General features: G+C 50.8%; 3 protein-coding genes across 3 annotated transcripts; 2 read left to right on the top strand and 1 right to left on the bottom strand.

Moving 5' to 3' along the window:
* Positions 1–616: 616 nt before the first annotated feature.
* Positions 617–3197, top strand: NCLIV_016350 (GH22033, related; the record flags this gene model as incomplete). Its single annotated transcript, XM_003881827.1, has 6 exons — positions 617–735; positions 1129–1201; positions 1620–1660; positions 2101–2179; positions 2535–2602; positions 2828–3197. The coding sequence occupies 6 exons, from the start codon at positions 617–619 to the stop codon at positions 3195–3197; spliced, it is 750 nt and encodes a 249-aa protein (XP_003881876.1).
* A 5012-nt stretch (positions 3198–8209) lies between these two features.
* Positions 8210–11583, bottom strand: NCLIV_016340 (putative ribosomal protein L24; the record flags this gene model as incomplete). Its single annotated transcript, XM_003881826.1, has 8 exons — positions 8210–8353; positions 8652–8705; positions 9205–9272; positions 9376–9443; positions 9953–10050; positions 10473–10562; positions 10959–11021; positions 11455–11583. The coding sequence occupies 8 exons, from the start codon at positions 11581–11583 to the stop codon at positions 8210–8212; spliced, it is 714 nt and encodes a 237-aa protein (XP_003881875.1).
* Positions 11584–13750: 2167 nt separating this feature from the next.
* On the top strand, positions 13751–17466 carry NCLIV_016330 (putative phosphomannomutase 2; the record flags this gene model as incomplete). The annotated part of the gene is made up of 7 exons (XM_003881825.1): positions 13751–13858; positions 14451–14562; positions 14947–15023; positions 15461–15552; positions 15934–16141; positions 16991–17071; positions 17359–17466. 7 exons carry the CDS (start codon positions 13751–13753, stop codon positions 17464–17466), a joined length of 786 nt encoding a protein of 261 aa, XP_003881874.1.
* Positions 17467–18573: the final 1107 nt, after the last annotated feature.

Below are 18573 nucleotides of genomic sequence, written 5' to 3'. Positions count from 1 at the left end.
ATACTAACTGCATTTCGACATATACACGAATGAGGGAGTGGCCGAGCTGTAGAAGATGGGTTTCATCAGAAGGTGTCAACCTCGAATTTTTTACTTGAGCAAAAGAGTGCCGCCATCGACGTTCAGATCCACACCAGAAAGAGGTGATGCCTGTCAGGACAGTGACTGTTAGATAAACAGAACATCGAACGGTTCTGTGAGCATCAACTCGAGCTTCTAAACAGAAACGCTGGCCAAAGGACCCGCAAAAATATCGAATCGGTAACAGATGAAGGGTGGTCGCCATGCTGTCTATCGATTCCCGCGGACCGAAGATGGTGGGGCCCCACCGGCGGGAACGTGACACCTTGACTTCTGGCATCAATCACTTGGTGACATAAGTTGAAGTGAACGTTTTTGTCACAACGCCTTCGTTGCTGTACCAAACATGAGCTCCTTCACCGATATAGGCGCGAGAGTACCTCGTTTGGAGTATGGCAGGGTACGATCATTGTCATTGGACCACCGGGATGAATCGCCTTACGATACGATGCCTCATCTTTCGTGTAGAAAGCACTCACCCTAATAAGGGCTCTCGGGATTCCTCTGGCTCTCTAGTGATATCCACGACTCTAGAATGCAATTTTGGCTCGCCGCTCAGCTCAAACGCTCGTTTGGACTCGTGCAATGTAACATGCCGTTTTTTAAGTTTCCAGGTACAACAAGACCAAAGAGGACAGTGCGACTTTGGAGAGTGTAAGTTATTATACTGCCCGCATCAGAGGATCTCTTTGGATGATTTGGACAGACGGTTTTCGTTGGCTTCCTTGAGAACCATGCTGTGCGTCAGCGCCGCATGCGACTGCTGGCATGTGTGCGGATTTTGTCTTGTTACGGTAAAGCAATTAGGACGCCGCAAACAGCCAACATAATCCGGATTCAAGACTTTGCGTCCTTACTGCCTGCTTTGTTCTTCATACTCGGGCCGTAATTTTGGTGGCCTGGCATCTGCTTTCGTGGTGAATATCCACCGGGAGAGCTGGTAGCTAAACAAAACGTTTCCAAGAAGGGGCAAAGACGCTCTTGCAGGGGATACAGGGAACGACACACTCGAGCTTGAGTATGCGCTGACTTGCGTATTTTGAACAGAAACGATCAGAAAAGTCTGAAGAATGGTTCACGAGCTCGGATTTACTGGCCCATCAAGGATCAAGGCTTGCAGGTGGGCTGTGCCCAAGAGATGATGCAACCTTCTTATGTATGTCCGTATAACCTACGCTAGCTTGTTTCGTTCAATTACTACAGCTTCTTTTTTCACTGTTTTCTAAACCCTCTGAACCGGCAGTTCTAAGAGACATTATTGACCTGACCGCACCGGACGGAAGGTGTAACTTCGCTGGAACAGTCACCTGAATACTGCTTCGTTGACTGCAGCAAGCAGCCGTTGTCTTCATACAACTGTGCCAAGCCGACTGATTTCTCCGGTGAAGGTTTTCGCTATTTTCGAGGTCTGTTGGCAACGCGATGCTGAGAGACACTCGCGATCTTGACAGTTCTAAATTAGATGTGACTACGTGTGCGGCAGATTTATGTAATTCACAACACTCCTAAGAAGTGAATTTCCTTGCATGCTTACACAGGACACGGGGGTGAACGCGAGCAGAGCATATAACGTGAACTCGCCAACGGTTCCTTCCAACAGGGTAGGAAGGTACTGACCATTGCGTTCGTCGTTTCAACAACTGCTTTGTTAATCCTGCACGGGATCACACCTTCGACTTCGGCTTGTGCGTTGCAAAGTCGAACATCACCGTGTCAGCTCTTCGACGTTTATTATTGAAATGTCTGTCACCATATTATTATTGCGTGCTAAATGAAAATGGACAACCGTACTGGCTTGAAATCTCAGGAAAAAAAACAGGAGTGAGACAACTAAATAGTTTTGAGCATTTGCTGTGACCTGGTATCCGATTACTTGGGGCATGCTCAGGAACGAGCGACTTACATCTTATATGGTACACTAGCTACTCACACAGTCTTCATCGACACCCAAGCAACTTCTATGATCCGTCTGGAGCTCAAACAGAGCTTTCTATTCTCTGTTGCCCTCCTCGATTTCAGGTGCTACAAAGGTGAATGGAGGGACAATAAGCGACATGGATTCGGCATCCAGACATACGGCGACGGTAGCACATACGAGGTGCGCCTCTTAGTCGTCTTTCTCTACCACCACGCTGCCAAGCTTCCGTCCACATCTTGAGCCTGTCTACATAGAAGTAAAAGCCTTGTATGAATGCTCATATTTGCATATACGCCTCTGTAGATAAGAGAGTGACACCAGCTTTGCAGCTTGCTTGAAGACAGGCGATTGCTCAGCAACCATACATACGTTTACAGGACATTGAAAAATGTATTTAGGCGGCGGACCTTACGTAAAGTCGCACGACCTATAATTCGGCGCTTTGACCGCATTCCACGTGAGATCCAGTCGCGTTGTCGGACTTCAGAAAACGTTTCTTAATTTGAGCAGGCCGTACAAGTCTTTTGCCTTGCAGGGTCAGTGGTGTGAAGACCGGAGGCATGGGGAGGGGATAATGTGGGAAAAACTTCCCACATCCGACTTGTGAGTGAACAAAATGAGCCAGCGGCTTTTTTCGTCCCTTGTCATTGAGAGAAGACCCACCGACGGAGTTTGCATGTACCCGCGGTGCAGTAGCCATTGCGCACCCAAAATATAGCAGGGCACTACGTCGATTGTTCGATTTGTGACGAGGAAAAATGCACTGTTCTCGTCTATGCGTCTGTGTTGATCGACGGTGGCTCCGTTTTTTCTGCTGATGGAGCATAGGTACCGGAGAGCCTATTGCGGCCAGTGGCAGAGAGACAAACAGTGGGGCGAAGGAGAGGCACTTGAGGCGGACGGGGGAAGGTACGCTTACTTTGACCGTAATGCAGCTTTTTCCACCACATTAGCAAGTGGAGGCAAAGTACAGCCCTCAAGGCGGCGCGAAAAAACATTTTGCAAGGAAGGGGACACCGATGATAGTGGTGCCACTGAGCAGAGTAATGCGCTCCTGCGAGACAAAACTATTCACTCTACGAGCTGCACTTTGTGTGCACATGGATGCATACTATTCATACAGACAAATTCAAACTTGCAAACACCTGTACGTGTCCCCCCCGTTGACCACGTTGAAGGCAGGAAACCAGGTCTGTGAGCGGGGGCGTTATCCTCTTACTTTGGGCGCAGATACACAGGCAGCTGGAAGGCCGGTAAAAGACACGGCTGGGGCCAGGAAGTGGATTCAGATGGTAACGTATATACAGGGAGCTGGAGAGACAACATGAAGTGTGGAGCAGGCATCATGAACATGTGAGGCAGAGACTCACTAAGTTGGGACAACTTCAACTCATTCCACATGAAGAACATTGCTTGGACTGGCAGTCGCCAGCACCCTAACGAGCGACAGGTCGAAAAAAAAAGTGCGACAACAAACGGGTTTCTAGTCAAGTAGCTGATGCAAACTTGTACTATGAGAGCGTTCCCGAGATAGCACCCTCTAGAGCTCCTCTTTTTGGCGACATATACTTACCGATCCAGTGATCACACGCGCTCTTTTCCGCTCTCGGGAAAACGTCTAGTCGATGTCCTTCTAATTGTTAGATAATGTGATCTATAAAAGATATCACTGTGTGTAGAACCCCGTCCTCGTAAGAGTGGTACGCCTTATTTCTTCTCGATGCCAAGAAACTTGCGAAATCCGTTGTATACAAGTTGACCCAGAGACTTATCTCTTTTGATACCTTCATACAAACACGGGGTATAAAAAACAGTGTTGAGTCTCTTTCTGACTCCTACAACAGGTGGCAGTTCGTTGCGGTGGTTTTCTACCACCACTTGAAACACGAATACCAATGTATAATGTGGATATGTACTTTTTTAGTACACCACTCTCCTTCAGTTCTCTTTTGCGCCTGTACAGGGTTAACGGAGATGTTTTTGAGGGGACTTTTGTCAAAAACAAGAAAGTGAGGCCCACACGAAATCACAGCGTAGTATTTGAACGACCATTCACTCTCTAAACGAAGAAGCAAGAATTTTTATCACTCATTTAGCTGCGGAAAGGCCCGGCTGCATTGTCACGAAAAGCGAAGAGAGACGAAAGAATCTGCATCTTTGCCTGTTGATCAGGAAGGGAAGGGAACATATACGCATGCATCTAAGAGAGTCCGCATAGGCGAATGGGCAGATGACATCATGGTTGCTGGTAAGAATTTTCCTGCCTCTGTAATTTCCCCCACCCGATGCGTTTCCCACTGCGGATTCCAAAACGACACTCAAGGGGGGAACGCATATTTCTATGTTTTGCCAACTCTTTATCGTCTGGATCGGTATGTAGGGTTTCGGAGGCAGAGCTGGAAGTGAGTGAGGTGGTATCCATCAATCCGATTCATCAAATTGTGAAAACGTAATAGGCGTGGTTTCTCAAGGGCCGGTGGCGGGTGTGAAAGTAGAAGAATCATCCACATTATTTGTATGCCTAGATTATGAAGGCACTTTAGAGGGGGGGTTTATACACATTGCTATAGACGGCATATGCATTGATACGGTGGCACAAATGTTTGTTTCGAACACCGAAATTTCGCAGCGATTCCTGATGTCACATATGGACCATGTACAGGAGAGTTTTGGGGCGCTACGTCACCCATTCTCAGTCCACAGAAGGCGGGGAGCTTAAAAAGTGAAGACCCCGTGCGTGCCCGTTCGGGGGGCACAAACAACTCGATTGCTACAGACTTCGTTTCTAGGAGGCAGAACAGTTCCGGGTCGGACACGAGGACTGACAATCAACAATTGCCGCATTTGGGCTTGAAAGGCTTTGCTCCTATACCAGAGGATGCTCAAAGCGTAGACCAAGAAGACCCAGATATACCCATTCCCTCGCTCACCCTTTTGAATCCGGAAAGAGTTCTGAACACTGCTCTGGCAAATGTCCGAGACTCGCGCAGGCTGTACAGAATCCAAAACACTCCTGTACGACTCTCAGCTTGACAGCGCTGGTTTACCCGAGAAGAATCCTCTTCTGACACGCAGCCCTTCGCCTCACTTGTTTCTGAGTTAATTGCCGCAAACGAATCCTAGCGTCTCTTTACTGCGCAGTACTTAAGGCGACATTTCAATGGCTCGTGCCCCGATCCCATTTCCAGGGGAAAACACTTGCACCGGTTACGCTGGACATGTGAAACACTGTTCTTTTTTGCCGACGTCACAGCTCAGCTTGCTGCTTTCAAGTGGTGAGATTGAAGAGCTGAAGGAGTCTTTCGCGAAGGCAACATCGGTACGCCCGGCGTTTTACGTGCTCGAACATGTACCACCGAGGTAGCAGAATGTTCCATGATTGAAGACAAATCCGGGCTGGTGTCCGAGTTGACATGACGCTTAAGATGCCGATGACATATTGGACCAGTTCTGCCTCTGGTAAAGCGTTTTAAAGCTGGCTATTCCTGGTTTTTTTTGGATATACCACCACAAATTTTGTTACTGACGCAGCGACCACGACAACGCATGTGAAGAGAGGTGTACTTCGTGACATGACACATGTCTCTGCTCATGTATGCATGCCTCTACAGGTCAGCTTCTTCCTCAGTAAGGAAGGGCTGTCTTACGTCCTCCACAAATACGAAATGAATACATCAGGTGAGCACTGGCGCATGCAGACAATTGTAACGTTACCGATGTTTACGCAAACACCGTAGAGAGACGGTCACCACATCCCAGGTTAGAAACACAAGGAAAAGGAAAAGTACATGACTCCCCGTCACAGGCTGAGACGAACAGAACTGACTTGACCCCGCCCCGCACCCCCCCCGCCATTGGCTTTCTTACGAATCGACTTTGTTTAGACGATGAAGTGGTTTACCAATGAAAGGACTTGATTGCATTTCCGCTGAAGGAGCAGTTTCGGTTGTGACAGTCAAACTTTCTGAGCCACAAGGCTCTACCATTGAAGACCTATAGATGGAAAACTCCCCCCCCCGACCACAATCACCTGTTTTTTTTTCTCTCAACCTCTACAGCAGTGTATATAGCATGCCCGGAATTCTGTTCACATCTTTCCGTTTATGTGTAAAATAACTTCCCGGCTAAACCAGCCTCGGTGTGCTCTAAATCTAAATTCATCTTATAACTTTGGTTTTTTGGTTGCAATCTGAGAGTTTCCCCCCTTGTCGTGGGTCTTGCCTTTTGTGGAATAACAAGTGATGTTCAACTTATGTTCGACGGAGGTCAACTTCGTTCAAGCACAGAATAAAGTAAGCACGTTGCTGTGGTACCCCTCTCGGGAGCTTGCTCCCATCAATGTTCGGCGCACTCTTGCTGCTCCGATCCTTCCAGTTTTTGTATCCGCCGGCGGTTCACGAATGTGTTAATGCTTGACATCTATGCATCAGGGACACCGTGAAGAAATCAGCAAGATGTGCGTCGCACATACGTGAAGGTTGGTTCGTTTTTTCGATTGTGCTCGCTGTCTTCAGAGGCGGAACTGACTTCGCTTTTTGATGTGTTCAAGACTTCCAGAACTTGTCCTCCTTGTCCTCCTCCCCGCTCCCCCCACTTCATTGGAGTGGTTCCTTCTAAAACGAACTGCAGCACCACCGCGCCGGGGAATCCCGAGGTCGGAATGCCGGCATGAAGTGAAACTCAAGTCCTCTGGTTGACCTTGTAAACCATCCAAAACACAAAACCATTTATTCGGTGCATTCAGCGGGGTCCTCGTTCCGTTGGAGCGTCGAGCGAGCACTTTGCTGCACTTCATGCGTCGGTTGTCGCAAAAGACTGACCGGGATTTTTTAACACACGCGCTCGTTGTCTCATGCAGTGCTACAGACCGAATGGTTACGGCATGCTTTCTGTCAGGACACACGGCCAGATCAGAAGCCAGACAGCGGAGTCGCCCGTGACGGCATTGCCACAGAAGACCCTCGAAAAGCCGAATGTCGGCGGGATTTTCCTCCGGAAAAGGAAGGCCTGGGTTTCATGAGTTTCGCCCGCCTGATGGTTCTTGCGCGGCAACTCAAGCAACAAAGAGATGAGGCCGCGTAGACACTCGAACATCTCCTGCTTCCGGCCAGCTTACAGGAACCATGTGTACCTGTGTACGGAAACCGATTCTCTGTTGTTCGAGACGTTTCACGCCCACGGGTAGTTTAGTTTCTTCTCGACCATTTTCCGGCCATCGAAGTTTCAGAAAAACACGGGGGCGCCCAGAACCTCCGGGCAACTGCCACCGACCAAGAACATATCCGAGGAAGGCAGTGGCTCACCCTTCGATGTAGAGTAGGGTTAGGGTTGGAGGCGAGGTACCGCACGCAAGCGCCAAGTGGTTGGCCCCTACTGCAGAGCATCCCGCCAGGTACGGCGGCAGGCAGAAGTGAGACACACTGGCACTTTGTATCGTTCTTATTCAGGTGATTCGTTTCCCTAGCGAGGCTGCTCTATGCGTTAGGCCTTCTATCGACGGACCCTCAGCATCTGCATCGGATGTACACAGGCGATGCGTCTGTACAAATATCCACAAACTTCAGGCAGGAAACCAAAGCGACGACACGCTTTCCAGGGTCTCCCGACACACAGAAAACATGCTGTTTCCGTGGCGTACATGCCAGTGAAGCTACTGAGGAGTAAACGTTTCGACGAGAGTTTTCCCCTAAGGTAAAAGAAGCGTTTTCGCTGCATGTAGCGTGAACCGGTTCCTATCCGCTACCCCCGACACAACGGATACTGCGGACGATACGGGCACGTAAACAAGGCAGTTCTGAGAGAAGACCGCTGAACGGCACAGCGTCGCGATGTAAATCTATAAGAGCGTCTAGGCACGCATGTTGGACTCCAAATATGACGGCCGTGAGCTCACAGACTGACGCCTTCGGTGGGCACAGCCCACAGGGGAGGGCGAGATACAGTTCGTTAAGAAACCATTCATATACACAGGGAGAGCCCCTTGATCGACACAGGAAAATCGAGACTCGAGAAAAAAGTGAATTCACAGGAACAGACAAGAGAAAAGACCGACACAGAACAACCCCATCACTGCACCCGCCCCCACAGTATTCTTCACTGGTACGCTATGTGTCGACATGCGGGCAAAGGCATCGATCCGCGGCCACATCTGGGTTTGCCGTCATGCTCGGTCTTTCGGAGAGGAAACCGATCCTGCTCAAACCCCCCACATCAACGCCGCAAGGCCATCGGCTCCGGACTCCTCACTCGCGGATTGTCGGTCGTTGGTAGTGGCGAGCCTTGACCCCACGCGATGTGCCGGGCCAGACGCTGTAGAATTTTGAGGTTGAGGGGATCGGGCCTTGCGTAGCTAGCCTGAGGATACGGACCATAGACACCGACCAGAAAGCCTCGCACAAACGCCGGTTAATACCTCGAACCCGAGGACAGGGCGAAGCATCCTCGCGACACCGTTAAATCAAAAACCAACGGCCCGGTACACACAACCCGAAACGCATATATATATATATATATATATATAGTAGTGAATACAGTTGCGTATGGGGAAACAGAGGTACGGGTTCTCGAGTGTCTATCCAGTTCTTGCCGTTTCGCGAAGTGTGCAAAGGTTCGGAACTCCCCCTTGGGATAGTTCCGCCGTTGCTTTGCTTACTTTAATTGGGGGACCAAGAGCCTTCTGGCGCAAGTACTCTTGATACAAATTGGGCTGCCGCAACGCAGCAGTGGAAACGGGTTCAGGCATTGCACTTCCTGCGCACGTTCGTTTTGAGTCACAGGTGAACGCACACAGAAGTGACAGAGAAGCCATTGAAGGCGAGTACACCTCCCACTGCGACAGAAGAAAGAGGGCGCACTCTCGTTTCGCCAGCACGAGACACGTACGTTTTTACAGAAATGCATAGAAGTGTGTACACACACGCACGCGAACATACCCACAGGCGATTTGGGTGTATCTCTGCACATTTTTGTGCATATAAAGGTTCCTTGCTGGTAATGCTAGACGCGTGTTCCCGTAAATGACAGAGAGAACGGACTATGGAGAGAGACTGTTCTACGAACCTCTCGATCCTCTTGTTTACATATATATATATATATATATATATAGTGTGCAGATACGCCCAGATATATGGAAACGGATAGGTATACATTGATTTATATCAGCGAGGTGAATAGCTTCGTCCACTGATTGCGCATGTAAAGACTACCGTTTGCGCCTGCCTTCCCTCCGACAAAGACCACACGCCGGAGCGTTTGGCTGGCATGAGGCACATTTCTGTGAAAATGCACCGACCTAACACAGTACACGTCCAGTGCCTTTTTGCCGCGTTCTCGCCGCGCTATGCCTTGTTAACAAACACGTGAAATGCACGGCGTACCCGAAAGTTTTGAGATTCGTACACACTCGCCGTTCATCATGAAGCGTCTCTTGACTCGCGTCGGCCGTCTGTACACCCGAGAAAGAAACAGTGGCCCGGCATCGGACGATCGGCATCTCCCTGCATGTCTACGCGTCCGCAGACGATGCTAGTCTCCACGCTAAAGCACACACGCGCAGATTCTGATCGTAGCGAACACACACTCTCAAGCGAAAGAAACGCATGCATGTAGACAGGCACGTACTTCCCATCGACGAGCAGAGAGTTGCACCAGTGTGACCGTGAACTGTTTCACACCGCGTCGGAGAGCAGAAGCCACTTGAAACATGAACACGCGACAGCTTCATTTTCAAAAGCGTAACTGTGTTCCTGGGAGCCGGTATACAGGCAAATACGTTCATCGGCCTCCATACACTTATGCATACATGCGTAGACATCCGCGTGCATGCATTATGAATTTACAGATTCCCGTAAAAAGTACGGATGCAAATGCCCATGCCAGTGTGTAGACGTGTTCGAATGTGTGACGCCTCTTTGTGTACACATAGAGGTTCACGCCGATGGGTTTTCGTCTTACTTGACAACAGGGTCAAGAAGGGCGACGTTGGTGATGTGTATGGGCATCTCTTGCGTGACGAGCGAGGAGCCGACGCGGGGATTCCAGAAGCTCTTTTTCTGGCAAAAGGCCACACAAACGAGCGATGCGACACAAAACAACTTCCCCTCTGGCACGCGGGCCTACCCAGTTCCCTTTTCCAGGACACGCCGACACCAATCAGAAGGATCTTTCGGTGAGAACGGCACCCGGAGAGGAGACGCAACAGCGACGATCTTAGGACGTTTGCATGCCTTTCGGCCGTGAGCGTCTCGGAACGCAGCTCCCCCGAGAGCGAGAGAGCGCGCGGCGAGAGAAGCTTGCGCAGCAAATGGATCGAAAACTTCAAGAAGAGCCATCGCTGTCCATGAAACACCCTCGAGTGTGAAGGAACCGGCCTGCAGTTCGGCTGGTTCCGCGTAGACAGGCGCTTCCCCCCAGAGAAGCAAAAGGGCGGGACGAAGGAAAATCCGAAACCCGCCAAGTGCGCAAAGGAACGTACCATGTTGCACCCGTCGACAATGACCGTATTCCGCTTTTTGTTGATGGACAAAACGACGCCCTGGCGACCGCAGTCCGGGCCGTGAAGTACCTGTGCCACGGTGGACATTCACCCGGAAAAAAGACATGAACCCCCGCCAGAGAGGAACGCGGCAACGAGCGACTGCCGAGCAGATCTCGCACCTGGCCACGGCCTTTCCCTATTTTTACGCCTCTGCATTTTAGGAAAGACGAGGGCGGGATTAACACAGGAGAGAGATGCTTTTATAGGGATGCGGGGTCTGCCTTTGTCAGTGCTGGAGCGAAGACACCTGCGTTCACGACGCAAGCGTGCGCTGCCACGTCGGGTTCCAAACACGACAGTCCCCTCGCCGCTGTTTCCTTCTCTGAAGCGCCTTTTCGCTCTCGAATTTCTCCCGCTTGTCTTCCCTCTCCATCATGCGCGCGCTTCTTTCTTCTCTCGCGCATCCGTCCGTTCTCGTCTCACCTCGACGAGGTCTCCGACCTCCATGTTGAGGTAGTACGACAGATCGATTGGTGCCGGCTGAAGCTGTCGAAGCATCGAGGAAAGAGAGACACCACGGAAAAAGAGGGCATGTGGCCGCCTTTTCCAGTTTACGGTGAAGGGAAACGCCGAAAACGAAATGAAAACCACGCACTCAAATGAGAAGGCAAGAAAACAAGCTCATACACAGGAAACGCCGACAAACAAAAAGCCACCAAGAAAGAACCTGCATCGACTCTCTTGCCCCCTTCCCTCTCTCTCTCTCTCTCTCTATATATATATATATATATATATGTGTAAACACAACGACTTACATGCGTGCATATGCACACGTGTACATATTGCCACACCAGCCACACAAATATACCTAGTATGATGACCTGCATGCGCTGTTCTCTAAGACCACCCTTGTCTTTTCTTTTCTAGGATGGCTGGCTCAGTGCATGCAGGTCGCCTCAGGCCTGCGGGTTGGCCTTACCTTTTCCCTGAGAGGAAAGGGGACTGAAGGCTCTCGCGAGAATTCGAGGAACGTCGGCGTCCACGGCATCGGCGTCTTGCGCCGCTGCAGGTTCATCACCTTTCTGTATACTTTCACGTATCGAGACATCTTGCCGGAGAAAGGAACTCTGGGGCGACGGGAACGGCCAACTGCCTGGGACCGCTGTCAGCGGTTTGAGATATTGAGCACTCTTTGTCCAGAAAGAAAGAAGTATATTCTCGGCACAAGACAGATGGAGGGGGGGGGAGGGGGAGCTGTTGCATGTAAAACCAAAAAAGACACTTGACAAGACCGAAGAGGAAAGAGGTGCGTGCACACATATGTACATATACATAGGTATAGATGTATCGTCTTTGAACGCATGCAAGCAGACCATCCAAGCATATATGAATGGATATACGTATGTCCATATGTGTCAGTAACATTAGATGGCGTAGGATTGCCACGTAAGTGTCCGCTTCCGGGAGCTCACGGACGTCTGAATTGAGAGAAGCGAGGGTGACGCCAAGCTTGAAGAGCCGTCGCTTTTATCGTGACAGAAAACGCAAAAATGATGCCTTTGTGTGCCCCGAAACCGGAAGCACATCTTGTCGATCCGCAGCACTTCGCGACAGGGGGAAGGCGCCCTGTCGCCCAACCGTTCACAGGACTGATGGCATGTCTGCCGACGGCATGCCCCTTCGAAAGACCAAAAAGCGCGGAAAGAATGGAAGGAAACTGGCAGGCCAGTGCATCTCGGTCTTACAAGACGCGAGGAAAAGAAACGAAAAAACGCTGTCTTTCCCTCCACTCTCTAAATGCCGGTTTCTTCACATTTTCCTCAGGTGTCTATACACCTCGAGCAACTCGCCGCAACTTGTGGAGGGCCGAGGGTCGCACACCGCCATTCCGCTGGACAGGAAAGCTCAGGGAGAAAAGCAAATTTCCTCGGCAGGCGTCGAGGAAAGATTCTCCTGAAAGACGAGACGCCTCAAGTGAGATGAAATTCCGAATCTTCATGGACACCCCGCGGACGCGTCTTCCCCTTGAGTCTCCGGTCTCCCGTTTGCGCCGACTATTTCCGGCCGGCGCCCTCAACGGAGAACGAAGGCTCGTTCAGCAGTCTTTCTTGCACACGGACAAAATCCAGAGGTTACCTCTCTGTCGTTTGCTTTCGTTTTCCCTTTTTCCCTTCACGCAGGCCCCGCGGAATGGCCGCTGTGCTGTCCCGACGCGAGAGCGCTGCATGCATACGGCCCTTCCCGTTGGCTACCCCGCCAGCGAAAGAACGGAACAGGCGAGAGGTGAGAAGAACTGCGGCAGGACTTACGTTTCATCTGCGAGATTTTCTTCATCGAGTCTCGCTTCCCGATCCGTTCCGCGTTCTGCCTTCTGCATGCAAACACTAGGCTTCAGCCCCGTTACTCAGCCAGCTGCGCGTGCGCATGCAGACGCGTGCACACCTGGGTGTCGACGCCGGCGTGTCCTTTTGCTTTTCACTCGCACGAAAATACACACAAACACCGTGAAGGAGAATCCACCACACATGCGTCTGGTTATTAGGAAGGGCGGAAACAAGCTTCGCTGAACAGCATATGCATACACCCTTCTGTGTGCAAAGCCGGTTTTCTCTTCCAGCTCTTGTCCCTCGGTATACCCTGTGTTTGCGCAAACAACGAGCAGCACCACGAAGAGGGAAAGACCCCAGGGAGACGAAACGCAAGGCGAAGCGACGCGGAATTTCATTTGGGGTGGACGAAGCTCCGAGTTTCTCGCTGGAACTCGAGATCCTATACCCTTCCGGGGCCCGCTTCGCCCAGCGATGCTGCCGTTCGTCTTCGCACAGGTGGGAACGTGCTTGGCGCAGTGGGCAACTGTCTCTGAGGGTCCCTTCCTCTTCTCTTTCTTGAAAACCGCGACTGTCGCCTCGTCGGCGCGCTGCCGGAGAGGCGCCTGTCTGTTCTCTCTGAGGCTGACTCTTTTTCGCGTGCCCCATCTGAACCCGCTCGCCGACGGATCTCTCGCCTGGTGAAGCTCGCAGTTGGACGAATCGCAGTCGGTGACTGTGCCCCTCTCTCAGGGCAAAAATCCTGGCGTCTCTTCCTGTTCTCCGTTTTTTCCTCTGCTCTCTCCAGTCGCTGTCACCCACAGCCGCTCTTGATTTCCTTCCAGTTCGTGTCCACCGCGGGAGAGAGTGGCGCCGGGGTCTCTGTCTTCTGGCTTCTTCTTCGGGTGTCTTCACGCCGAGCCTCCCCCTTTCTCCACCGAGAAACGCGAGAGTGCCGAGACCTTCGCCATGGCCAGCGCGACAGCGGAAAGAGACGGTTGTGACGGACGGCGAAATGGAGAGAAAAGCGTTGTCGCCCTCTTTGACCTCGATGGAACTCTCACAGAGCCCAGACAGGTGAGGAGGCGGTTCCTAGCTGAGACTTTTTGAACACAAGTCAATTTTTACAACAGAAAAGAGACGTCGTTTCAACACGCGCCTTCTTTGAAGAAACATTCAAACGTCTCTTTATGAGAAAGCTCTTCAACTTAACCTGACTGATGCACCGGTTTCTCCTCGGCGTTTTAGTGCCCGTCAAGGACTTGGGTTCCACCCGTCCTCGCTACTCGTGCGCAGATGCATCTGCAACATAAACCCACCTATATGGACATGTATATACCTGTAGGAATATGGATAATTAGATACACGTAGGTATGCGTGCAGATACTTTTGTAAGCTTATACATAACGTCTCTGTATATCCGCGAGTGTCTCTGTGAATATCTATTGCCTACGCCTCCCTATGTTCATGCGAGAGTGCAGCTGCGTGGTTTCCTTCACCTGATTCACTTGCCTGCATGCGTGTGGGCGCTCGTCCTTTCAAGACAGGTCTTCTCTCCCGCGCAGCGAAAGAGCGTTTCAATGCCTTCTTCGAACGTCTGCATGCGACGACGCGCGCAACGACTGAACGTTTTTGGCGCACATTTTCCCGGACGTTTCCCCGTTTTCAGGCCGCCTCCAAGGATACACTGGAGCTGCTGCGGAGGCTTCGAGAGAAAGTTGCGGTTGGGATCGTGAGCGGCTCCGACGCGCCCAAACTTCGCGAGCAACTTGGGAACGCCAGTGAGGAAAGAACACATGGAACGACGGAGCCGCGACGGCCGGAAGAGGAAAGACAGAAACGCTCTTGGAAGCGAGAGGAGGCAGAGACGAAACGTGGGGGAACACCCATCGAGAGGACTCGGATGTGTGCATGGAAAGGAAAGGGTGGATAAAACAAGCACCCGTCTCCGGAGCACCATGTGTACCGAGGAGACAGCTGCCTCGGAAAGGGAAGAGACACGGTGAGAGAAGAAGAGACAAGGGGTAAGAGATAAGAGGAAAACGGGCATAGCAGAGGCGACGAAGCAGAAGGAAGAAGTCAAGTTCGCATTTCTGGAGTAGAGATCGGGTGGAGGTGTCCGGCGGCGTTTGACGAGTAAAAGGCTTTCTCGCGTTTCTTTGCAGGTTTCAGCGCCTTCGATTTTGTCTTCTGCGAGAACGGATGCGTCGTGTACGAAGACGGCCATCTCATCGCCGAGCAGGTCAGACGAAAGAAAGACGCGAGAGAGGAAAAGAGACGTTGAGAGAGGAACAGACGAGACAGAGGAGACAGATGGAAGCAGGAGAGAACCGGCGAGAGAGGAGAAGCGAAAGCGGAGAATGACGGACCCTACACCAGATCAGACGCACACGATCAGAGAACGAAGAGGAACGACACACACCAAATAGTAAAGCAGAGAGACACACTTTGGGAGTCGATAGGAAAGGCCGACGATGCGAGGAAACGCGAGGGGAAAACGGCAAGGGAAGTGACTGCAGGAGGCGGAGGAGCTTGTGGAGGAAGGCGTGCATTCCGCGTTTTTATCCTTGTTGGCCTGGTACACCTCTTTTTTTCGTTTTCGCGCCTGACAGCGCAGGTTTTCCGTGAGCAAAAGCGGTAGGCGCACAGCCGAATCTTTCCACGTCGTCTTTTTTGCAGAGCCTGGCGTCTCAACTCGGAGAGGAACGACTCAAAGAGCTTATCAACTTCTCTCTTCGCTACATTGCTGATCTTGATATTCCTGTGAAAAGGTCCGTGCCGCCAGAACTCGTCTCCTATGCACCTAGCCATGCTTGTGGATACATATATTCATATACATGCACGTGCACGCGTAGAGCCTTTCCGCTCTATCTGTACCTTTATTGAGGCCCTTGCCATGTACACATTTCGCCGTAAATACATTTGTATCCCATGTTTCTTTTATATCTCCATGCACAATCGTTCACGTACCCGCGTGTTTGCGTATCTGTGTCGAAAGCGTTTGGTCACCATCTGTGTTTCGGACACTCTGGGTTTCAGGTGTTCCTCTTTGTTGTCCCTTTTCGCGGCCTCCAGGCTCCGGGGAACCGTCCCCACCTTCCGCCGTTTGCCAGTTCCGCGTTCGCGTTTCGTTTTTCTTCTCGTTTTTGCAGAGGCACGTTCGTTGAGTATCGACACGGCCTCCTCAATGTGTCGCCGATCGGTCGGGGCTGCAGCCAGGCGGAGCGCGACGCCTTCTTTCAGCTTGACAAGCGCGAGAAAATCCGCGAAAAATTCAAAGACGTTTTGGAAAAAAACTTTGCGTCTTTCGGCTTGCGATTCAGCATCGGCGGCCAAATATCGATTGACTGCTTCCCCGAAGTACGCTCAAAAACCGGCTCTCCACTCCTGATCCACCTCCTCTATCTATCTATCTATCTATCTATCTATCTATCTATCTATCTATCTATCTATCTATCTATCTATCTATCTATCTATCTATCTATCTATCTATCTATCTATCTATCTATCTATCTATCTATCTATCTATCTATCTATCTATCTATCTATCTATCTATCTATCTATCTATCTATCTATCTATCTATCTATCTATCTATCTATCTATCTATCTATCTATCTATCTATCTATCTATCTATCTATCTATCTATCTATCTATCTATCTATATCTATCTATATCTATCTATATCTATCTATATCTATCTATATCTATCTATATCTATCTATATCTATCTATATCTATCTATATCTATATCTATCTATATCTATATCTATCTATATCTATATCTATATCTATATCTATCTATCTATCTATCTATCTATCTATCTATCTATCTATCTATCTATATCTATCTATCTGTCTATTCCTCGTTGTACCGACGTCTTGTGATTTCCCACCGTTTAAATAAATGTATAAATATGTATATCCAATGCAGCCAACGGAAATCAGTCTACATCTGTACGTCTGGTGTTCTGCCTGCCTGCCTGCATATATGGACATATCTATATTCATGGACAGACATACACATATGTGCATGCACGTTTCGCCCTCTCGTTCCGGCTCCACCGAGTTGTTGATTCGCTCCACGTGTTTATGGAAATCTCAAACTTGTACGAAGGGGCCGTGTTCGTGCCTCCCGATTAGAGCTGATGCGGCCCTGGCAATCCTCTTTCTTGTTCACGGCTCTCCGTGTCTGTCTCTTTTTCTCAGGGGTGTGATAAGCGCTTGGCCCTGCCGTACCTAACAGACCGATTCCAGACCATTCACTTTTTCGGCGACAAAACATATCCTGTAAGTTGCGAAACCTCTTCGCGTCTCCCTGCCTGGCACTGAGCCCATATTTCAGAAATTCAGAACCAGCGCGTTTTCGACACACTTCTGTCTCCACGTCCACGAGTGTATTTCCTGATGCACCTTGCGCAAATGTCCTCTCTGGCGTCTTCACTTCCTCGGGGGAGGGGCCGCTTCGCGTTTTCGGCGTGCGCCGCCGCGCTTGACGTCTTTGGCTCTTTCCACAAAACGCCTGCTCGGCGGCTTCAGAGCCCGCCTCCGTATATAAGCCGATTCCGTGTTCTCAGGGCGGAAACGATCACGAGATCTTTGAAGACCCACGGACAGTCGGCCACACAGTGGCGAATCCCGAGGAGACGAAGAAGCTGATCGGCAGCCTCTTCGGTTGCTTTTGAGAGCGAGAGCCCCGAGGTCGGAACAGAAAAGGCTTGCAGCTATCTGGTGAACAAAGGCAGTCAAGATCGAGACCCGTATGGTTCAAAGTGTGCAAAGCGCTAACCGGATACAAAGCCTTTGACAAGCGCTGCGGTGCTGTGCTGTTTATACGCTACGCGCTGGACTGTTGGTGTACGTCTAAGAGGCCCGGGGCAGCGACGCATGCAGAGGCGAACATCCGAGAGACGTTAGAGAGAGAGCGAAGCGGAGAATGTGTGGAGAGGGACGGGACACCCGAAAAGGAGGGACGCGAAGAGCGAAGAACACAGATCAGAAAAGCTAGGACAAACCTCGGGAGAGTGGAAACTCGGCGTCTTGCACCTGTCTGTGAAAAGAGGCAGCCCCACGCTCGTACATCGCGTCGGACGGAGAACGGGAAACCCAGAACGCATCAGGAAGCAGAAAAAGAAGGAAACGCAGAGAATAGGATGAGAAAGATGAGAGAGGGAGAGACGGGAGGAGAGAAAGAGTGTGACACGGAGGGAGGGAAAGAAAGCTAGAGGAGAGACGAGAGGGACATGGAGGGAGAGAAACGACGGGACACAGAGGGAGCGACGGCTGTTTCAAAGAAGGGTATGCTGTAGAACCATTTGTTGTCGGTTGAAGTGCTTCCCGGAGCCCTGGAGTGTCCCCGAGGGACGTTTGAGAGTTTTCACAACGAAGAACGTGCAAACAGGTTTGCGACTTTGTCAATTCGCCTCAGCCGCTAACAGAATTGAGAGGCGTGACATTTTCTGTCGAGTGTTTGTCCCGTCCGTTGTTTGGAGAAAACAGTAGTGTAGCGCAGTAGCGCAGACCACGCGGGCCCAATCTCTTCCTGTTTTTGCTGGCTTCTCTGCGCGACACGCAATGAGAGGCAAGGAGAGACGGGAGCCGCGCCGTGGCCTTCGCTGCGACCTCGACGTTTTTTCGAAAGAGAAGGGACACCTGGAGAAGCGTCCGAAGCACTGCGGGGAGTGCGTCGACGAAGCGGGAGACGGGAAAACAAGATGTGCGCGAGAGACGAGAATGGAGAGTGAAAACAGAGGTGTGAGGTCCGCGTTTCGGCTCGCCGCGCGGAAAGTCGC

This window comes from Neospora caninum, chromosome VI (genome assembly GCF_000208865.1).
Source record: "Neospora caninum Liverpool complete genome, chromosome VI".
NCBI lineage: Eukaryota > Apicomplexa > Conoidasida > Eucoccidiorida > Sarcocystidae > Neospora > Neospora caninum.
This window is presented reverse-complemented; position numbering and strand designations above follow the sequence as displayed.